At 59.2% G+C, this 20,042-nt stretch overlaps 2 protein-coding genes across 5 annotated transcripts in view; both read right to left on the bottom strand.

Moving 5' to 3' along the window:
* Positions 1–725: 725 nt before the first annotated feature.
* On the bottom strand, positions 726–10,426 carry SEMA4C (semaphorin 4C). Of its 4 annotated transcripts, none has more exons than XM_069494367.1 (15): positions 10,216–10,426; positions 8,107–8,249; positions 6,466–6,614; positions 6,064–6,126; positions 5,860–5,958; positions 5,638–5,734; positions 5,426–5,542; positions 5,173–5,324; positions 4,914–5,089; positions 4,435–4,579; positions 4,120–4,342; positions 3,885–3,997; positions 2,716–2,873; positions 2,557–2,627; positions 726–2,457 (listed from the first exon to the last, which is right to left on the bottom strand). In XM_069494367.1, the coding sequence occupies exons 2-15, from the start codon at positions 8,213–8,215 to the stop codon at positions 1,628–1,630; spliced, it is 2,502 nt and encodes an 833-aa protein (XP_069350468.1). In that variant the 5' UTR covers positions 8,216–8,249; positions 10,216–10,426; the 3' UTR covers positions 726–1,627. The 4 variants fall into 4 exon arrangements, with proteins under 4 accessions (XP_069350468.1, XP_069350467.1, XP_069350469.1 ...); XM_069494366.1 differs by having other exon boundaries at positions 762–2,457; positions 8,107–8,252; XM_069494368.1 differs by lacking the exon at positions 10,216–10,426 and adding an exon at positions 9,681–9,804 and having other exon boundaries at positions 762–2,457; positions 8,107–8,252.
* A 5,175-nt stretch (positions 10,427–15,601) lies between these two features.
* Positions 15,602–20,042, bottom strand: part of FAM178B (family with sequence similarity 178 member B) — an 84,410-nt gene continuing 79,969 nt past the window's right edge. The window contains exons 15-17 of the mRNA XM_069493857.1: positions 17,411–17,488; positions 16,920–17,072; positions 15,602–15,634 (exon numbers count right to left, since the gene is read on the bottom strand). Of these exons, the coding sequence (XP_069349958.1) occupies positions 15,602–15,634; positions 16,920–17,072; positions 17,411–17,488 (264 nt within the window). The remainder of the gene's footprint in view (positions 15,635–16,919; positions 17,073–17,410; positions 17,489–20,042) is intronic.

Below are 20,042 nucleotides of genomic sequence, written 5' to 3'. Positions count from 1 at the left end.
TCAAATCGACAGATCACAGCCTTCTCAATCCACTGTTGAGGAAACCCAGGGCAGTAGCCCCTTCCAGCCACAATTCAGTATACTGGGGGAGACTTCATCTCCACCGCCTCTATCGGGGGGCATGGGTTAGATTAATGTGTCTAAAGCCATCGGGGGCATTCAGAAATGATGCATGGACAGAATCGAGCCTGGGTCCTGTTTCTCTCACAAACAGCTGGTCCCTGCACCACTCCCTGACCAAGATAGTGGCTTGGTGGAGCACTCAAGACTCTAGCATTCCTGGAGGGTAGAAGGCTGGAAGTAATCTTTCCTCCCCTAAGCTCGGGGGCCCCAGCTTCATCCAAGCAACTACCCATCTGTACAACCTTTGGCTGCTTCTAGGAAGTTCCCCTCCTCCGGCTGTCACTCCTACTGGCCCTCCCCAGAGTTCTGGGAAGGCAGGCCCCTCCTCTGGTCCCGGCCTGACTCCCAGCGCCCTGACTTGTCCATTTGGCCAGAAGCCAAGGCTGGCTCCCAAGGGGCTGTGGCCATGGTTCAGTTCCCAGCCCCAAAGCCACCACTGTGGGAAAACACTGGAGCTGGGTTGTCCCTCCTCCTGAGAGGGGCACAAGCAGGCAGGACCACAGAAGAGGTGGCTGCCCTGAGAACGGGGAGGCCCAGCCCAGCCTTGCTCAACCCCCAGTGTCTTCCCTCCTGGGACCCAGAAGGGTTTTGGCCCAGATGGTTTATCCCCATCACAATAATAGTTTCATTTTCTCCATTTTATTTGTCAATATAAAAATACTCAAATATTTACAACAAATAAATACGCGGGGACACAATAAGTTACACTGTTAGGAGTCCTCCTCCTAGGGCTGGGAGAGGATATGCTAATATCCACAGCATGCCCACCCTCTCTCCCTTCCCTCCCCCAGCACAACCTTTCCCAGCCCTATACTGGAAGAGGACAAGTATAAAATACCACGGAACCCAGGGGCCAAGTGGGAGGCCCCTCCCACCCTTCCCCCAAAACACACAGGAGGCTCCATCTCCCTCCCCCCACCCTGAAAACATTCACAGCCCTAGGGGAAGGACTAGGCCCACCCCTGAGCCCTGCACTCCCCCTAAAGGGGTACAGCACCCTGCCCGCCCCACCCCCATATGTACATCACTGCCCCACACTTGGGACAGATGGGGGCAGGAGAGGCAACATGATACGACCCCTTCCCCTTCATAGCTCCAATGACTCATCAGGAGGACCCCAGGCCTAGGGAAGACCGGACAGAAACAGGAAGGCTATGCCACACACACATACATACACACACACACGTGCAAACACATATGAACACAAACACACCCACATCTTGAAACTTCTGCCTTGAAAAGTTTTGGCTGCTGGGGTCCCATGTGTCCGTGCTTCACAGAGAGGAGGAAGATGCCTTCTGCGAGGCTGGTGCCCTGGTGAGCCACACCAAGTGGCAGTGCCCATGCTGAGCAGAGCAGGTCCTCATGGCCGGGCAGGTGCTGGGCAGGGTCTGTCCCAGGCAGAGCAGGTGCCCATGCCATGTCCCTGAGGTAGCTGGTGCCTGTGCAAAAGTAGGAGCTGCACCTCCCACGCTCCCCCCGCCGATGCGGTGGGGGGTTCCCCTCATACTGACGACTCCTCGGGGTTGGAGTCTGGCAGTGGCTGGCGCTGCTGCAGTTTGCGTCTCAGTTCATCAGCGAGCTCAGGCAGGGGGTGCCCGAGCCCTCCCCGGTCCTCCCCTCCTAGTTGTAAGCGCACGTAACCATTGGCATTTGAGTTCCTCCCGCCCCCCAGGTGAAGCCGAGTTGGAGAAGGCAGGGGCTGGCCGGGGATGCCAGGGGGCGGAGAAGGGGGGCCCCCCCCAGGCTGGCACCGGGCGTGTCCAGGTACAATTTTAAGGGAGCCATCAGAGTAGTAGTAGCCAACAGGGTCCCAAAGTTTCTCATCTGTTTCGGGGCCAGGCCGGAAGGGAGGACTGGTGGGTTCCTTGGGCAGCTCCAGAGGGTACACCAGGGTCCTCTCGGCTGCCTTGGCTCCTTTTTCCAGCTCTTCCCGCAGCCGCCGGCGCAGGGACAAAACAAGCAGCAGCAGCACCAGGCACACAGCCCCCAGGGCCACCACAGCCAGCCACACAAGCCCCAGGTTTTCCAGGGGGGCCCGGGCCTCCAGGGTCACTGACGGGCCCGCCACTACAGCCACAAGGTAGCCTTCGGCAGCCAGCCGTGCCCCCTGCTCCTCTGAAAAGCAGTGGTAGGCCCCAGCATGGCGGGGCTGGGCAGCCATCACGACCAGGGCCTGGAGCCGGGTGTCATAGAGGAAGGAGCCAGGCTGTTCTGCAGGCAGGTCCCGGCCCCCAAAGGTCCAGCGGGCATGGGCCAGGTTGGAGGAGAGTCGGCAGGGCAGCACCAGGTCTGTGCCTGCCACCACTGTGATGTTTTTAGGAGTGGGCCTGACTGCAGCAGCAAAGAAAGAGAGAGCAGAGTTAGTACAGGAAGCCCAGGACTGGGTCCAGTGCTCATCTCAATGGGAGGGGGACAAAACGGACAGCTCACCTTTCTTACTGCCACGGAAGTTACAAATGCCAGACGTGTCTGAGATTGTCACATGCTGGATCAGCAGGGATCTAATAGGGGACGCAGGGGATGTCAGCAGCCCAGCTCCAACCTCCCTGCCCTCCCTCCTGATCCTGGCCCGTGCAGAGCCTAACTCACCCAGAGTGGCCACCCACAGACACACAGCGGCTGGTGTTGACGCTCCAGGCACAGTAGGGGTCCCGGGCGAGGACACAGTCTGCACAGGAGCGGTACTTCATGCAGTCCGCCAGTGGCAGCTGCACCAGCTGAGAGCGGGAGCCAGCAAAGAGCAGCTTCTGTAAGAGAATTAGGGCCCAGGAGGGTCAGCCAGGGCCACATCTGTGGGTGGCAGCCAGGCCAGGACACAGCACAGGGGGCTCCAGGACTCCTGCAGGGTACACAAGGACAAAGGAGCCAGCAGGAGGAAGACAGCAGGCTATAGTCCTGAAGAGGGAAATCTAAGAGCCAAAGAACTCACTGAGGACTTATACAAGCCAGACACAATCCTAAGTACCTTACAGACATGACCTTATTACAAAGGGACGACAGAAGCGTGAGGCTGGATGTGTAATCACACTCACACAGTGCAGGAAGTACGTTCTCCTCAAGGCCCATCAACCCTCACAATAGCACCAGCATAAAATAAGGTGTTTTCCTCTGTTTGAATGGTGAATGCTAATCTGTGTGTTTATTCAACCACACGCTTTCTTTCTGCCATTATTTTATGTTCTGGGGAATAATTTGGAGTCACTATAGTTGCTAAAAGGCAAACAAATCAAAGTTCAAGGGGTGCTGCAAACATGCCAGAAAAGAGTATTGCATAAGGTAAAATGCAAAGCAGTCTGGGAAGCGGTCAAGGAAATGAAACGGAGGGTTGGGACCAGAGAGCAACTGGGGGCTGGCAGGAAACCGACATCGTGCGGGCATCATAAACATCTCGCAGCCTGGGTGGTCTGGCCAGCGGGGGGGCGGGGGGGGGTGACCAGGGAAGAGCTATAGCCACAGCTAAAGCACAACTCTGAGGGCTCTAAAGAAAACACGAGAGCAGTTGCCAAGGCCTGCCTCTGAGAACACAGCTCCACGGACCCAGCTATACGCAGCAGTCCTTTGGAGTGCAGATTACGTCACTTCAGCGTGCTTATTTCCAGGAACCCACCCCACGCTATGCAACGTGTGAGTGGGTTGGCATGCACATGTCCCTACCTCTGCAACGGCCAAGCGCATAAGCCCAACTGGGAAAGGCAGGCAGACAAGGAGTGAGATAGGACGGTGCTGAGGACAGCGGTGTGGGGGGCCTGACTTACTACCTTGCTCTGAGACAGCACCAGGCTTTCCACCGGCTCCTGGTCAAACACCTGCAGCTCCTCGATCAGGTGGACCCAGGGCCCCAGGCTCACAGCTTTGAGCAGCCAGCCATCTCCTGTGGAGGGGCAAGGTGTAAATGGGGGCACAAAGCCCCAGGGCGTCTCCAGATCTCCTGGCTCCGGGCACAGGGCCTTCACCCAGCCTCCAGCAACCGTGCCTGCACACCCACGTGCCTACCTGTGCCAATGAATAGCACCGTATAGGTGGTTCCATCAAGCCCTGTAACCCGGTCGGCCACCAAGTGAGTGAAGTTGGTGTCCTTCTTCACAAGCAGGGGGCGGCCCCACCGAGGCCCCACCTGCTCCTCCATCAGCGGGTGCTTCTTGATGAAGTTGAGGGTGTTGTCGGGGAGCTCCAGAGAACTGGTGTAGCCGTGGCGTCGGTGCCAGTTGTTGATGCACTGGGAGTAGGGAGGTGGGGAGGAGAGCCATCAGCCAGGCAGGAATGGCACTGGAGCTGAGGGCGGGAACACATCCCTGCCCCAGGACTCACCGAGCCAGGCCGAGGGCTGGGTACTGGGTCGGTATAGCGGCCCCACTTCTGGGCTTGCTCACGATACTCCTTGTAGGGACCCTCGAACACTCGCTGGATCTCTTCCAACTGGTACTCGCAGACTGCCGACAGGTCCACATCACCCCTGACACAGAGAAGGAGGGACCCCAAGGGTCAGGTACCCATCTTATCCCATCTTACCCCAGCTCCAGGCAAGTAGCACGATGGCAGGGCCCAGCACAATGCAGTCATGAGCACAAGAATGCACTGGCAGTTCTAAAGTGCCACCCCAGGGCAAGACCCTGCCCGTCTCCACGGGGAGCTCTGGAAGGGGCAGGTGCCCAGGAATTTCCTTGGCTTCAGGACAAATGACCACCTGAATGTCCCACAGAGGCCCTGTCCAGGCTCTCACCTCCACACACTGTCCCTAACCTGAACACCTGCTCCTCTCTACCCCCAAGGCTCTGTGGCCAACTCACCATCGAGCCCGAAAAACCCCAAAGAAGGTGGTGTTGTGCCAGGAGGTGCCCTGCAGGGTGTGCATCGCCTGCAGCTGGTTGAAGTAGAGCTGCCAGTCGGGGGCAGAGCACACCAGTCTCGCCTTTAGGAACGTGGTCCACTTCCTCTGCAGCGTCCGTGCGCCCCCCATGTCGCCCTGGCAGATGGCAAGAGGACAATGCCGGTCAGTCTCACCAGGCTGGCAGGGCTCCCAGGGCCCCCTGCTGCGGGACTCGGTACCTTGCAGACACGGGCCACACGAGCCACCACCTGCTCGGCATAGCAGTCGTACTCCACTGCCCGCTCGCTGAAGAAGAAGTAGATCTTGTCATCGTCCCCCGTGAAGCTCCCCACACTCTCAGGTATGTAGGCAGAGCCTACAAAATGAGGTTCTGTGGGAAGGGGAGGATGGCAAGCAGTGAGGTGCTGGGCCCCTCACGGGCCTCCCCCGGCATAGCTGCCCCAGGGCCCACGCCAACGCCTCGGGGCTCACCGTTGAGCCAAAAGGCCAGGTACTCTGTCTTCATGGAGTGGTGGGGCCCCATGTTACGCAGGATAACAGGCTCCGTGCCCAGGAAGTTGTTGAGCGTGGCTGAGTACAGCTCACCGTCTGTGGGAGAGAGGGTCAGCCAGGCCAGAAGTGAGGTAGAGACACACTCAAGCCCCGGGGGACTCACCCAGCCTCCATCAGGAGCAGCCACTCACCCACAAGGAGGCCAGTGTGGCCCTTAGCTGGGTCATAGGGACACTTCCCCTTCCCGTCCTCAAACTCTCCACGCTCCAACGTGAAGGTGAGCATGTCCTAGGAGCAGGGAGACAGGGGATGAGAAGGAGCTGCCCAAGGGCAGGGACCCTCGGGGCTGGAGCCCAGAGCAGGACTAGGAGGGCAGGGGTGGGGCTCAGCCAGGGGGGAGGAACCGCACTCACAATGTAGGTGCACTTGGGCTGGAAGGCGTAGGTGCCGCAGACGTACAGGTGGGAGGTGTTGTAGGGCTGCAGGAAGCGTATGAAGTTGAAGCACTCCGTCTGGGGCAGAAAGGCGTCCAGTTAGTGAGAGTATGAGGGGCAGCCCCAGGACAGCGTGCGCCTACACTGCAAGGCGCGGCCGGTGATCAGGGCCCGAGCACCCACCTGGTTACTCTTCCCTTTCTGAATACACTCAGTCTTCTTCTCCACTGGGGCCTCCCAGGAGATCTGGAGACAGGGAGGAGGACATCAGCAATGTCACAGGTACGTACCATGCATGTGTCACAAACACTGCCTGTGGCAGCAACCCAGTGCAAAGATGTCCCCATTCTCAGGGGGCTTCTTTCAGTAAAATACAGAAGCCCCACAGAGCCCTACTACATAGAATCTAGTAAATGCTACAGGAGGGGAAAGAGCTAGCTAATCCTGATGAGCGCGCGGGCCCTGGAAGTTGAACAAGACTTCCATGAGGGCAGCTGGGCAGAGGGACAGCCCGCCCAAGCGAAGCCCCTCTGGGCCCTGCTCTCTCTCCCAGGCCTGTGTGCCTCCCGCTGCCCCACCTCTCACCACTCCTTGCAGCTCCAGAGCCTCCACGCTGAAGGCAAAAAGGGCCTCTCGGGCCCCCACGTACAGGAGCCCGGTCTGCTCCGTCAGGGTCAGCGTCAGGAAGTCCTGGATGCCCGTTTGGGAAAACCGCCGTACCACTGTGGCCAGCTCTGCAGGGACAAGGGCAAGGTAGGGTGAGCAGGACTGCTGTTGAACAGACACCTCTCAGAGTCAGTCTTCCTCTGTCCACTGGTCTCCTGGGCCTAATCCCCCCAGTTCCCCGCGTTAGAGCCAGGACCCCACAGCAGTGCCAGCCAAGCCTCCTGATTGGCAATAGAGGGCATTTTTGGAATAGCCTTTTGGCTCTGACAGCTCCGCCTAGGCCTCCTTAGCCTTCCCTAGCCTGGGAGGAGGCAGATCCGGGCTGCTGAAAAGGAAGGACGGATCTCTCAGCCACAGCTTCCGGCCAGAGGAAGCCATCAGACTGATGGCTCTCGCTCTCAGGGTCAGTGGCACCTCCGGCTGCCGGGCTGCGCACTCTCACCCTCCCCACCCCCTGCTTCCTTGGCTGCTGCTTCCTTCTTTGCTCTGCTGCTCACTGTCCACATTAGGGGCCAGCCAGGCCCTGGCCACCCACCCAGCAGGGCACGAGATACAGAACAATCGTGAGCGCTCTTTGCCTCAGGAAACCCTTTACCCCCACAGGACCCAAATCTAGGCTGCCAGAGATGCAAGCACAGGTGGCCACCAGGACAGGCAGGGATGGCAGGAGGGGAAGGCATCGAGGCTGGGAAGCCAGGCCAGAGAGGCCAGGGGAAACCAGAGGCTCAGGGACCAGAGATGGGGCTGAAGCCTGCTGGGGCCTGGGAAGCCAGGGCACTATGCCATTCATATAGTCATGTGATTCCTACATCAGTCCCCAAAACAGTGGCCCACTTGTCCTCAGGGTCCCCTCAAACCAGCCTCAGTCTCTGAGGTAAGGATGGACCCAGACACAGGCTGGCACGGGAGGGCTTCATTAGCACCTGAGTGGAGCCTGTGGGAGGTGAGCTCATCCCAGGTCCCCAGAGCGCACAGATGATACAAACATCTGACATCACCTCTTCATACAGGTGTGTGTGCACAAGGAGGGCTGCCAGGTCCGCTCTGTCCCTCAGTACAAGCATGTGCACATACACACACCCATCCAGGGCCACCAGATGGCATGAGTACTGGGGCAGTTTTAGGGTTGATAAGGGGGATCCTGGGGACAGACAGCTAGAAAGACTGAGGGGAGCAGAGAACAGAGCTTCGGTTTACACCATCCTGGTTCAGGTTTCTCTCTCTGGGCTCCCAGTGCTAGTGACAATTCAAGAAGTGAGGCGTGCAGAATGGCCTCTCTCCCTTTCATACCTGGGCAGCCAGTCTGGGGCAGGGAGTTGGTAAGAGCTCCCCCAGAGCCATTCTAAGCGCAGAAGGAGGCAAATCCCAGGTCCTGAGCTGTACTACTGACCTGTACTACCCTTCTGGACCTCCGGGGCCACACGCATCAGAATAAAGTGGGCATGTTATTGGGGACAATTCCTCAGCAGCCTGCCCCTGCACTCCTTGAGAGCACCCCTCCTCCCCTGCTGTCCCTCCTGCCTCCCACATGGCTTTTCCCCCAGGACTCCAGGCACTCACCCCCAGAAGATACTGTCTTCCGGGGCACAAGGTTCCACCACACCTCAGCCCCAATGCCCAGGCCCCACAGCCCCACTGCCAGCAGCCAGACAGCCCAGTGTGGGGCCATGGCACACGCCGGCTCTATGCTCCAGGCCAGCTGCCTGCTGAGGGAAAAGAAATGGTCAGAATCACAGCCAGAGCAAACAAACCGGAAGGGGGCCCACACCAAGAGGCGACTGGATCAGGCCTCTCCAGGAGCCCCTGGAAGCCCCCCTGGCTACTCTCTCTGGAGGAGAACCTGGTACCTCACACCTGACCTCAGCCCCCAAAAGACATGGGGTCTCCTCTGGCGGCTTGGAGGAGCCGACTCAGCTGGAGGTGTGGACAGACTCCAAGAAGCCCTCTCTGGCCTCCAGGCCTCCCCCAACTTGCTCTCAACAGAAAGTTGTTTAAAAAAATAAAGAGGACCCCCCCCCACAAACTCAGGCCTAAAAGGTGAGAGTTCCTTAGAAGAAAGAACGTCAGGAAGCAGGACTTGCATCCACTGGGGTTCCAGCCCGCCCCAAGACCCAATTCTGGGAGGCAAAGCCCTCAGCGCGGTGAGGACGCCTGCGGTGGGGCAGGCGGTGGGGAGATCGCGCACAGGGGGACTTGGTGCAGCAGGCTGCGTGCGAATTCCCGGCCCCAGCCCAACCCCTCCCCCAGCACAGACAATAGCCGGGCAGAGCCCAGAACCCCGTTCCACAGCAGCAGGGCAGGGGTGGGAGTGGGGCCGGGAGCCGAAGGGGCCCCGCTTCCCGAGGCCCCTTTGTTGCCCAAGAGGGAGGCAGGAAGTGGGTGGGATGGGCGTGGAAATGACCAGGGCCTCATCCTGTTCCTCGCACAGCCTTCTAGGAGACACTAGCCCTCGGGCTGAGAGGCGGCGGGATAACAGAGCAGGCTCGGGTCTAATCAGGGATCTCCCGGCGGCGCTGGCAGGCGGGGGCGTGGGGGATGAGCTGGGGGAGCACGAGGGGGGTTCCTCTTGGACCGCATGGCCGGCGCCCGCTGCGCTCCCCCGGGTCTGACGAACCTTCCCAACTCGGGGATTACGCCCCAGGGACCCTGGCCTAAGCAGGCCATCGAGTTCGGTATCCACTGCTTCAGCCCTCCCATGCCGGGCACAGAGACACAGAAGCTGGGGACGTGCTCACCCCAAAACAAAGGGAACCCGCCAAGACCCCGTCCGGGGTCCCCCCGGGTCCTCCCCTCCCCCAGCTCCAGGGATTTGAATGCAAACAAAGCGGCGGCGCTGGGAGCGTGGCGGAGCCCGGCCTGCGGACGCCCCCTGTCGGCCCAGAACCCCAGCGCGGGAAGGGCGGGGGGCTGGGGCTGCGTTCGCCCGCGACCGGCCCCCAATACACCCCCAGCCCTCCCTCAGCTCCTTACCCCAGACCCAGGCCGAACCCAGAGGCGCGCTCCGAGGATCCGCCCGCGCAGCGGTGCCCCCACCCCCAGCTCCTCCCAGCGCGGGGCGGGGGGGAACGGGCAGCCAGGGGCGTGGGGGCGGAGGGGTGCGGGGTCCAGGTGGTGCACCCTGCGCCCTTGCTCACCCCGAGCTGCCGGCAGTGGACGGCGGCGCTCCCGCGGCTGTAGGGCGAGCGCTCCAGCCGGGTCAGGGCGTCCCGGCTTGGGCCGGGGGCCTGGCTTTCCGGGACAACCCGCCTCCCCAGCGGAACGGGGGGGCGGGGGGCCGCGGCAGGGAAATCCGATCCCACAACATCAGCCTCTGTCCAAGCCCGCCCCAAACTTTCCGTCGGCAGTGGGGGAGCCGAGGACAGTTCGGGAGCCTGGCGAGGATCCCCGCCGTGGACCGGACAGCAGGAGGAACCCCGGAGCCCCTCACCAGTCCGCCCCTCCAGTCCCAGGGGCCGCAGGCACTGCACGCCCCGCTCCCGAGCCCCCGAGAGGCAGCCCGCGGGGGGCGCAGGAAGGATCTCGGGCGGACAGCTGTCTCCATCGCCGCCCCTCCCTGCGCCCCTAGACCCTGTGCCTCGCGCGTGCGGCAGCCGCTGCCAGAGCAAAGGGACAAAGCGGCGGCTCCGGAGCCCCGCGGTGCTGGCTCCACGCAAGCCCGGCCTCACTCACCTCTTGCGCGCAGCTCGAATCCCTGGGCGCCGCCTTCGCGTTCGCCACCGACCGCGGTCCGCCCCTGTCCCCGCGCCGGTGCCCGCCCGCGCGCGCCCACCAGCGCTCCTCCAGTGCCCCTCTGCCACCGCCCCTCGGTCCCGGCTCAGCGCCCCTAGGCTCGGGCTCCCCGCGCCACCGCGGCGGGCGCCGGCTCTTTCTCCACCGCTGCCGCGGCTCTCCGCCCCCTCCCCCCTGACGTCAGGCGGGGGGGTCGAGCGGAGGCCGGGGGCGGGACGCGAAGGCCAGCTCAGGAGGGGGCTGCGACCCGCCACGACCCGCGAGCCCGCCCGCTCTCCGCCGGGGGCGGGGGGGGGGCTCGGGCCTCTGTCCCTCCCGGTGCCCAGCCGCCCCGCGCCTCGGAGTTGAGGTCTGCGCCACAGCGCCTGGAGGGAGGTGGGGCGGAGGAGGGACTCGGGGCATTGCCACGGCTGAATCGGACTCACCCGGTCTTTCCGAAGTGTCCCTGGTGGACCTACGACGGGCTCGGGAATCGGGCTTGAGGGGCTCCCAACGCTCCAGTTACTGCAACGAACGCGGGCCAGCCACCTCGGGGCGATTATCCGAGGGAGGAGCGCTGGGGAGACCGAGGCTTCTCTTCTGGGCAGACGAGAGAGGTCTGTCTTGTGGCCCCAAATTCTGCCTTCTTTTTTGGCCCCAGCGCCACTGGTCCCTGCCCTCAGACTAGCTTAACCAGCCAGAAAGACCCTCAAGTCTCGGGAGACAGTCTGGGCCTGTTTCTCACGCTCCGGGCAGAGCCTACCCCCAGGAAATGACTCCTTCTGGTGCCACTGGAAGGCTGATTAACAAGCGGCACCAGCCCTAATGTTCAGATGAAAGGGGCTGGAGAGAGCCACGCGGGAGCACCAGCACCTTCAGAACCTCCAGCCTCCGCCCACAGCCGCTCCTAGAAGTAACTTGTAGCTCTCGCCTTCTGGGCGGTGCTGGGATGTCCTTCCTGCCAGCTGGTCCTGGGAGCTGGGCAGGTGGACAGAAAGCCTCAGGGAGGACACCCCAACGGGCACTTGGAGACAAATGCCACCTCCTGGTTAGGGGCAAAGGGCAGGCAGGGGTGAAGGGACCTGAGGCCCTGAGGCTTGGATGGTAACTTTAAGCCAGGGTGCAGTCCTGGAAGGGAGGAACACTTTAGGCCTTGTCAGCAGATCTGGATTATAAATCAGTCCCGACAGCAGCTTTTGTTCTGTTTAAAACTTGGCATCTGAAAAGTGGAGACCAGAAGAGTAGTGGAGATAATTGAGAAAAGCAGCCCATTTTGGTTTCAGTAACAATTGGGTCTTTGCTGGTACACATAAAGGCCCCTTCTCCCTTGCTGGCCAAAGCCACATTTCCCAGCTCCTTTCTGCTAGAAAAAAAGCTGTGGCCTTGGAGATGCTGGAGATAACAATCACCACAGGGTGGGCAGGCAAGGCCTGCTTCAGCTGACAGGGAGGGAGAAGATGGGCCGACCCTGTGTCTAAGTGGGGTAAACTGGTATGCAAATGCCTTCACTTTTTTTTTTTTTTTTTGAGACAGGGTCTTGCTCTGTCACCCCAGTTAGAGTGCAGTGGCATCATCATAGCTCACAGCAACCTGAAACTCCTGGGCTCAAGCGATCCTCCTGCCTCAGCCTCCCGAGTAATGGGACTCCAGCACAGTCTACTATGCCCAGCTAATATTTCCATTTTTGGTAGAGACGGGGTTTCACTCTTGCTCAGGCTGGTCTCAAACTCTTGACCTCAAGCAATCCTCCCACCTTGGCCTCCCAAAGTGCTAGGATTACAGGTGTGAGCCACCATGCCTGGCCTGTGCCTCTCACATTTGTTCTGTGCTATAGACTTTGTAACCTGCCTTCACATACATTTTCTGTACTCACTCATCACCAGCCTTTAAAAAATAGGTATTGTTTCTTTCCCTTTTATAGATGAGTCTCAGAAAGTTTAAGCAAGTGGCCCTAAGTCTCCTGGATAATAAGGAAGGTCAGAATTTTAACTCAGGTCTTGGGGCTCCCAATGCTGGCTTTTTTTCCCATGAAGTCACCATATATCCTGACAGCGCTCGGTTTCCTGCTGTTTTTCTTCATGTTCTTCAAGACTCAGCCCCAGCCTCTAGGTGTGAGGGTTACCAGGCAGAGATCTGAGCTCCCTGGCTCTACCTCCAAGGTGGCCCCAGTGGAAAGTTTCAAAAGGCGGTTTGGTTTCACTGGCAGGCACAGTCTTCTTGTGCACCTCAGTGGCGGGCGTTTGGGTTCCAGGAGGGCCAGTTATGTAGAACCGTAGAATCCCCCAGCTGACGGACGCCCCCCAGCTGACAGACTCCATGAGCAGTCCCTCCCAAACGCTCCTCAGAGATAAGGTTGCAGCTCCTCCTCCCCTTTTCCACCTTCGTGCATTTCCGGCTCTATTCTGTTCATTCTCAGCACTGGCCTTTTCCGTGGGTGGGTGGGCAGAGGATAAGTTTCCTGCAAGACTACTTGCTCATGATTCATACTTTTAAATAAAAGCACAACTGGCAGAAAAATGAGGATTCCTGGGTCTTCAATTAAGAAAAAAATTACTACTACAGATGCGGGGCGGGGGTTGGGGGAGAAAGGCTCGTGTACCTGTCTAGCCTCCCTGGGGCCTGCCTGGCATATCGTATGGGAGGTGCCCACCCTTCAGGACTCTGGCCTTGACAGACCCTCCATTTGTTCAACTGCTTGTGGCCAAGTAAGGAAAGACAGAGACATGCTAGATGCTTCCCAAGGCTCTCCAGGGATCACTGGCAGCTTAGGCTGGCCCCGAGAGATGGCCCAGGAGTCTTACTTGAAAAGCAAGTCCCCTCTCTCTCTTACACATTGGTCATGGGCCACAGTGCCCTTCATTTGAGCTACTCACCTGCCAGCTCTCCTGAAGCAGCTTTCTGGCAGGAGGGCCCAGGGTGCCCCTGGGTTCTATGATCAACACTGCCTCATTGATTTCCAAGGCAGCAGGAGCTGCTGTCAACCCACAGATAGGGAAGTGAGAACACTTGGGTCAGCCACCCTTCAGGGGTCTTTCTGAGGGCCTGGGGACTGGGGTGACTGGGGACATAGGAAAAGGACTCTCCCTCTTTACTTCCTCCAAAAGGAGAGTTATCAAAGCCGTCCACCTGGGAAGCCTTTCCCTTCCCAGCCCCTCCCTGCCACCATCGCCAAAAGGAAGCAGGAAAACATCCGTCATCACAGCCCCGGATGCCGCTTTTCCAGTGGCTCCTGTCAGGATATCCCCAGCCTTTCCCCAGGGGTTAGGGATCTGGGAAGGTCACAGACCTGGAGGGCAAGTGGTAAAACTGCCAGCACCCCTGCGCAATTCATGGCCCTGAGGAGGCTGAGTCTCTAACTGACCGACCGCAGACTGGTCAGCTCCCAGCCAGTCCGAGAGGGCCCATTACATGTCCCAGGGGATATCGTACGCCCTTGGATGACCTCACAGTGCACACCTCTGCTCAGGTTACAGCCAGGTCTCTGGAGGGACTGAGTTGTCACCGACACCTCCTCTCCTCCTGGTGTCTATTTCTCTCATGGGGATGAGTATGTTGGGGAGCAGGGGACAGTGTCCAAGAGCCAGGACTGGGCAGGAAGGCTCCAGATGCCTGTGCTGATGGACAGCTCTGTGGATCCCTTTCTCAGAGCCAGGTAGGGCCAGCTCGACACCTGGAAACTCCCTGGTTCTGCCTCTAGGGCCTCCCTATTCCCTTTTTGCCCTTGGCAGTAAGAACAAAGAAGGGAAATTTCAAAGGTGATTTCCAGGTTTCCAGAGCAAACTGAATAGCTGAAGCTTAACTGTCAGGATGTGCAGTGTCAGAAGCAGGGACACCCTGAGGGAGGGTGAAGAAGGCTGGCTCACCAGACCCCCGCTCTTTTATCAGAGGATCTGAGGCTGAGCTGATGCTGCTGCAGCTTCAGCGGTGCCCCGGCCAAGGGGGGCATGTGACATAGCCAGGAACAGAAACTGGAACTCTCAGTCAAGTTGCCTGGGCATCCAAGTCACCCTGGCCCAGGGTTTCTTCCATCTCTCATTTGGCAAAGGCTGTGAGGCAGAAAGGTGTCCTGTGTGGTACCCAGCACTGTGTCATGCCTGTGCCCGTGCCCTCTGAATAATAGATGCCCCCTACTCCTAGCATCTGGGGACCCAGTGAAGGAGGCAGCTGTGTCTGAGGCAGGCCCAGGAAGTAATGAGCTCCACTTCGGCACATTGAGCCACTCGGCCTGAAAGTTCTTTATTTTGGGGAGATCTCTCTCCTACTAAGTGGACACCCAGGACTGAGGAGTGGGTATAGCCCAATTTGTCAGGGGTAATCCTCTGCCACTGCCTAGCTACCTTTTGTGCCCCCTGCAAAACCCCATGCCAACCCAGGAAGAGTCAGGAGTCGCCTGAGACTAAGCATGGATTCTCAGGGTTGGGGGAGTAGGCAAGGTTGATACCCAGGGGTCTCCTGGGGTACAAAGGGCCCAGTCACTTCTCAAGGGGTTCAGGCCAAAGATACTCAGTACCCCATTAGGGATCAGGTCTCATGAACTGATCTGGGCAAGTCCAAGCAGAAGCAAGAGCAGACCCGGAACTATCTTTTGTACCCGCCCTCACTCCCGAGTCTGGGGAGTTGATTTCAGAGCTCAGCAATAAATTGAATTAAGGGTAATTACAGCCCTGATCCACCATCTCACTCTGTGTATTCTCCCCAGCAGGGATGGGGAGGGGAGAGTGGTCCCAGACTAGGTCCAAACAAATGTTCCCCATCCCTGAGTTTCTGACAGCTCTCAGGCCACAGCAGGGCCATAGGGATAACTGCTCCTCCCTGGGGATTTGCAAACAGCCCTCTGTTGCAGGAGGCGGAGCCTGGGCCCTAGTCACATAACTGTCAGAGGTGAGAACTCAGCAGAACTCCAGCAGAGACGTCAGGAGATTGGACGCTGGGCACAGCCCTCAGGACAGGGATTGAAGGAAGTCTTCTAAACCACTGATGCTGAAATAAGACTTTAATGTGCACAAAGAAACCTCACATTAGTGACAGAGCAAGGGAGGAAGGCGGGTGGGGAGGACTGAGGCCCAGGAGGGCCCAGGAGGCCCAGGGAAACCAGAGCTATGGAGACAAAGGCCTTAGGGAAGAGGAGATGGCTGGGAGGGGAGGAGAGCTGAGGGTGGGCCAGGCAGGGAGAGGCGTCCCTGGCAGAGGGAGGGGCAGGGGCAGTGGCGGAGGCAGGCTCTTGCTTCATCAGGCTGGTCAGCATCTGGCCCTCCTCTGGCCTTGATTCTTCGCTTCCTCCAGTTCCCTGAGCCTTGGTCACCGCCTGCTGAAGCCCAGAGCCCTGGGCTGTCCCGACCCTGCTCCATTAGGTGTCTTTCCAGGGGCTGAAGTACTGGGCCTGTGGCAAGGAGAAAAACGGGCTGTGACAGCCTGGGCCCCATGGCTGCCCACTGCCCTGAAACTCCCTGGACTCGCAGCTTCCACTCAACAGCCATCACAGGCTCCCTCACTGGGTGAGCGGGACTCCTGGGGCTCACAGCCCAGGGGAGGAGCGAGGAGTGGCAGGTCAACAGGCCTGATGGGTCTGCCAGGGCCCCTTTACTCATGGCCCGCAGGTGCAGGAAGTGTGAAAGGAAGGTGGTACCTGCCCCCACCAGGCTCCGAATCACTTTTCCTTCTTTTCGTGACAAACACACTGCTTCCCACCAGAGCCTAGTGTGATCTAGTTCCTTGGGGATTGAGGGTGAGGTTTGCTCTTCAGCTTTCTTAGAGACTTGCGAAATCTGAGACCCAAGCCACAGCCTGTGGCCAATGTGTCAGCCCCAAGTCAGAGGTTACAGGGGAGGGAGGAGAGGAGTCAGAGGAGAAGCAAGTTGACAGCTGAGGAGCACTGGGGCTGGGGACATGGCCCTGCTCATCTGCATCAAGGGCTGGGGGCTCAGGAAGGGAAGAGCCTCTAAGCCAGCCCAGCTGGTGCTGCTTGTTGGAGAGACTGAGGCAGAAGGGAGGGTGCCAAAGCAGGGGCTGGACTGTGGCTAGGTTGGTGGGCTTCGGAGTCAGGCTGGCTCTGGGCCCTGATTCTGACATCTCCGCAAGCTGCCTTCGTGATGGGGCAAGCCATTTTTAACTTCTCAGGGCCTCTGGTTAGTTTGCTCATCTATCAAATGGGCTCCTAACAACCTGCCTCATGGGGGTTTATCTGGGTTCACATAGAAAGGAGTCTTCATACAATAAATGTTAGCTATGAATATTATTACCTGGGGGGGAGGGGCAGGGAAGCCTGGGAGCTTCCTCCTAACAGAGTAGGAGGCCAGCCTCAGGCCTGCAGGACAAGTGGGCAGAGGGTGGACAGCTGGTGCCTCTGGTCCCCCTTCCTGGCACCATTCATGACAAATTGATACTCCTGGCCCAGGCTCTTCTGCCTCTGGGGCTGTTTTTCCTTGCATTTGCTCAGGAATAGGCTCCTCTGTGTCCCCCAGACCCCACCCAGCCTGGGCACTGGCTTCTAGGTAAGAACGGTGAACATTCCCGGGCATCCCCACCCTGCCCCCACATTGCCCTCTCCACCCATGTCCTGGCCAGGAGCTCAGCAGCTGCAGTGGGGGTGGACACACTGCGGGCTTGGCCAGCCCTGCCTGACCACTTCCCTCCCCTCCCAGGTCTGGGGGCTGCAGGGGCACCACCTGGGGGTGGCAGTGGGCCAGCAGCTCCTGCCAACGGATGTAGGTCTGGGCGGCCAAGTCCTTGAGTTTGGTGCGGTGCATGGCCCGGGGGCTCTCCCGGATATGGGCGCTGATGTGGCGGTCCAGCTGCATGCACAGCAGCTGCAGCTCACCCTGCGGAGGGAGAGGCCGAGGCTGTGGGGAAGGGTTCGGCATGCCAGGCACAGCCAAAGGGGGTCAGGGGAACAAAGTCAGAGAAGGAGAAGGGCATATTTGAGTGACTGCTCAGCAGCTGGGCAGGAATAGGAGGAGAGAGCCAGTGCAACTGCTGGGGCATGGGTCAGTGTCCCTGGGGAATGGCTCATGGGACACTGTGGGGAGGAAGAGGCCATGGCTCCCTAGACTGGCCTCCTTCTCAGCCTCCCACTCTTTGCGGCTCCTGACAGTGGATTGGGCTCCATCCCGGCCAACCTACCCCACCTGACCCCACCCCAGCCTCTTGGGAGACTCACCCATTGGTCTGGAGTAATGTCCTGGCAGCTGACCACCACCCCGGCCAGTGTCAGGAGGCTGTGGCACAGGTAACAGGCCTGGAAAGAGAGCACAGCAAGAGCTGAGAGCCACTTCCCTAACTCCGCCCCAGGGCAGCACAGTGTCTACTCCTTCACCTGCAGATCCTGCTTTCAGCCCAGTCGCCCCTGGGGCGGGGACACAGCCCATCACTCCACCTCATCTTCAGGGAGGCCTGGGTGAGGAGGGCTCCAGGCCCCGCTCACCCAGGGCTGGGAATCCCCCCAGCAGGCTTTCCTAGCTTTCCCTCTGATGAAGTACTGCCCTCCCTTCCTTCAGAAAAAGAAGGAATCTCTGCCATCCAGAAACCCACACTGTCCTCCAACCTTGTCCTGGGGCTCCAGCAGAGAGAGCCCTCTGGGGAGAGGGGCCATCCACTCTGACCTCTGGGCAGTCTCTGTTCCCTGAGGCGCCCACACCCGTGGGCACCACAACCAGGGCACCACTATCCCCCACAGCACCTCTATGCAAATAGCAAAGGGAACCCCTATGGGGGGACATGGCCCATGGGTACATAGTTCCAGGATTCTGCTTGCCCTCGGCGGAATGCCACCTGCACAAACACAGGCACAGCTTGCCTGGACAGCCAGACCTGCTGACAGGAGGAGGCAGGTGAGGAGAGAGGAGTGGATGGGAGATGGTTTGGGTTAAGCACTTGCACACCTTACCCACCAACTCCACCCTCATTCTTGCCCACTGGGCACTCTCAGAGGTGAAAACAGGACACAGACCAATTCCATCTGATCACAGATGATTTGATTGCAGGGTACCCTGGACGCTGTTTCGTCATTTATGAGACATTTGCCGGCTGTTCAGAGAAAATGAGATACAGGGAGCATCCCAAAGACAGATGAGGCTTCTGAGGGGAAGAGAGCCTGCCCCCAGCACCCTAACTGCTGTCTGTGGGTGACCCCTCCACCACTCAGCGGTCCCTGCTGCCTGTCCCCTTCAGATTCTTTACGTCCAGGATCAGGAAGGTGGCAGCCCAAGGATAAGTGGCAGTGGGAGGGGCAGGCTCTAGAGATGGCCAGCTGGTGAGAATAGGCCCAGAGCTCAGAACCAGCCCAAGGCCCCTGTGCCCCAGCTTCCCTGCCTTGTCATCTCACCGTCTCAGAGTGCCACGTGGGCCCAAGAAACAGCAGCAGCCTCTTCGCACAGACCCAGAAGCCTGCTTAGGACAGGAGTCAGAACCATTTCTGAAGGCACCAGACTTGGCACTATCAACTAACTTCTTGAACCCAATCACTACGGTGCAAAATCCGGAGGACAGAGGCCACCTGGGGCCCCCACCAGCTGCACCTGCCCTGCCTAGGACCCAGCCTGCTCTTCAGCACAACAGCAAAGGCCCACAGGTGGCCTGACTCCACAGGCTAACCAGACCTGGTGGCCTTGCGCATGGCAGGCACAGAGGAGACACAATGGCGGAACCAGGTGGCTGCTGGGTGTGCCTCCGGGGGGCTGCCTTGGGGTGGGGAAGACCCAGCCTCTCTAAAGCCTCACTCCACCTGCTGGGGCCCTGCAGCTGCCCATGCACCGGGGGCCTGAGTCACCCGGCCAGGCTGGCTTGCTGGTGAGCCACTGCTTGTCCTGTGCATAGTGCTCCGTGGCTCCCTGGGCTCCCCTTCTTCCAGCCTGGCCTTGCCCTAGGGAGGGTCCACAGCCTTTGGGACTCCTTCCAGCCTTTGCAGTCCTGGCAACAGTTCATTGGCCCCTTCTTACAAAGCAGGCTCAGGCCTGTGTGCCAGACACTGCCGTGACTAAGACACAAGGGCACACACAAGGACATCAGAGGGAGAAAGAAGGCAATCATTTGGTGGTCAAAAAATACCAAACTTCAGCTTCCCCACTGACCAGAAGGAGAAAGGGTCTTTCTAGGGCTTGTGTGTGGTTTCTTTTTTTTTTTTTTTTGAGGGGGGAAATAAAACTTACAAGCTTCAGGGAAGAAGTGACTAAGCTAAAGAGGGCCTCAAAGGAACAGTAGGATTTGAGGCAGAGATGGCCCTGTGGGGGTGGAGGTGGGAGATTACACCACCAGACGGATCCTGAGGGCTGATGCAAGAAACAGAGGCAGGGCACACTGGGGACTAGAGGCCAGGTGGGTGGGAGCAGGGGTGGGCGAGGGGCCACCCGGGGACAGGGCGGGCAGCAGAGAGTTGTGGGTGATGGAATGTGGCCGTATCCCATATTGGTGGGATGGAATATACCAGCGTGAAAACGGGGCCTGCTCTGGAAGAAAGAATTGCAGGATGTCCTTCATCTTTCTTTTTAAGATTATTTCTCTACAATGTGTGTGCTTTACTCATATAATGAGAATACAATGAAAGTCAGTTTTTAAGGAAAATCTTAACAAAACACTGCCAGTTATAACTGATTGAGCTAACTGGGTTTGGGGTGGGTGTGGGGCAAGGAAGAGGGACATGACCTTGAAGAGAAGCTGAGGCCCTTCCTTGAGAGGGCAAAGCGCTTGGCGTTGAGTGAACTGGTGGTGAGATGTGGCAGGGATGCTAAAGAAAATATCCAAGGGCCATGGGTCAGGTCTTGAGGGTGGCTGGGGGAGGCACCCCGGGGGCTGTC

This window comes from Eulemur rufifrons, chromosome 19 (assembly GCF_041146395.1).
Source record: "Eulemur rufifrons isolate Redbay chromosome 19, OSU_ERuf_1, whole genome shotgun sequence".
Taxonomy (NCBI): Eukaryota; Metazoa; Chordata; class Mammalia; order Primates; family Lemuridae; genus Eulemur; species Eulemur rufifrons.
Note: the sequence above shows the minus strand (reverse complement) of the source record. Positions and strands in the feature narration are given on the sequence as shown.

What these genes read in the sequence shown, in the direction of transcription:
- SEMA4C (XM_069494367.1), bottom strand. Translation starts at nt 8,215, where the DNA reads ATGGCCCCACACTGGGCTGTCTGGCTGCTGGCAGTGGGGCTGTGGGGC. An exon ending in CCAGCCCTCGGCCTGGCTCG is followed by an intron (nt 4,343 to 4,434) that starts GTGAGTCCTGGG and finishes CCCTACTCCCAG; the next exon opens with TGCATCAACAACTGGCACCG. An exon ending in TCTGTGGGTGGCCACTCTGG is followed by an intron (nt 2,628 to 2,715) that starts GTGAGTTAGGCT and finishes GTCCCCTATTAG; the next exon opens with ATCCCTGCTGATCCAGCATG.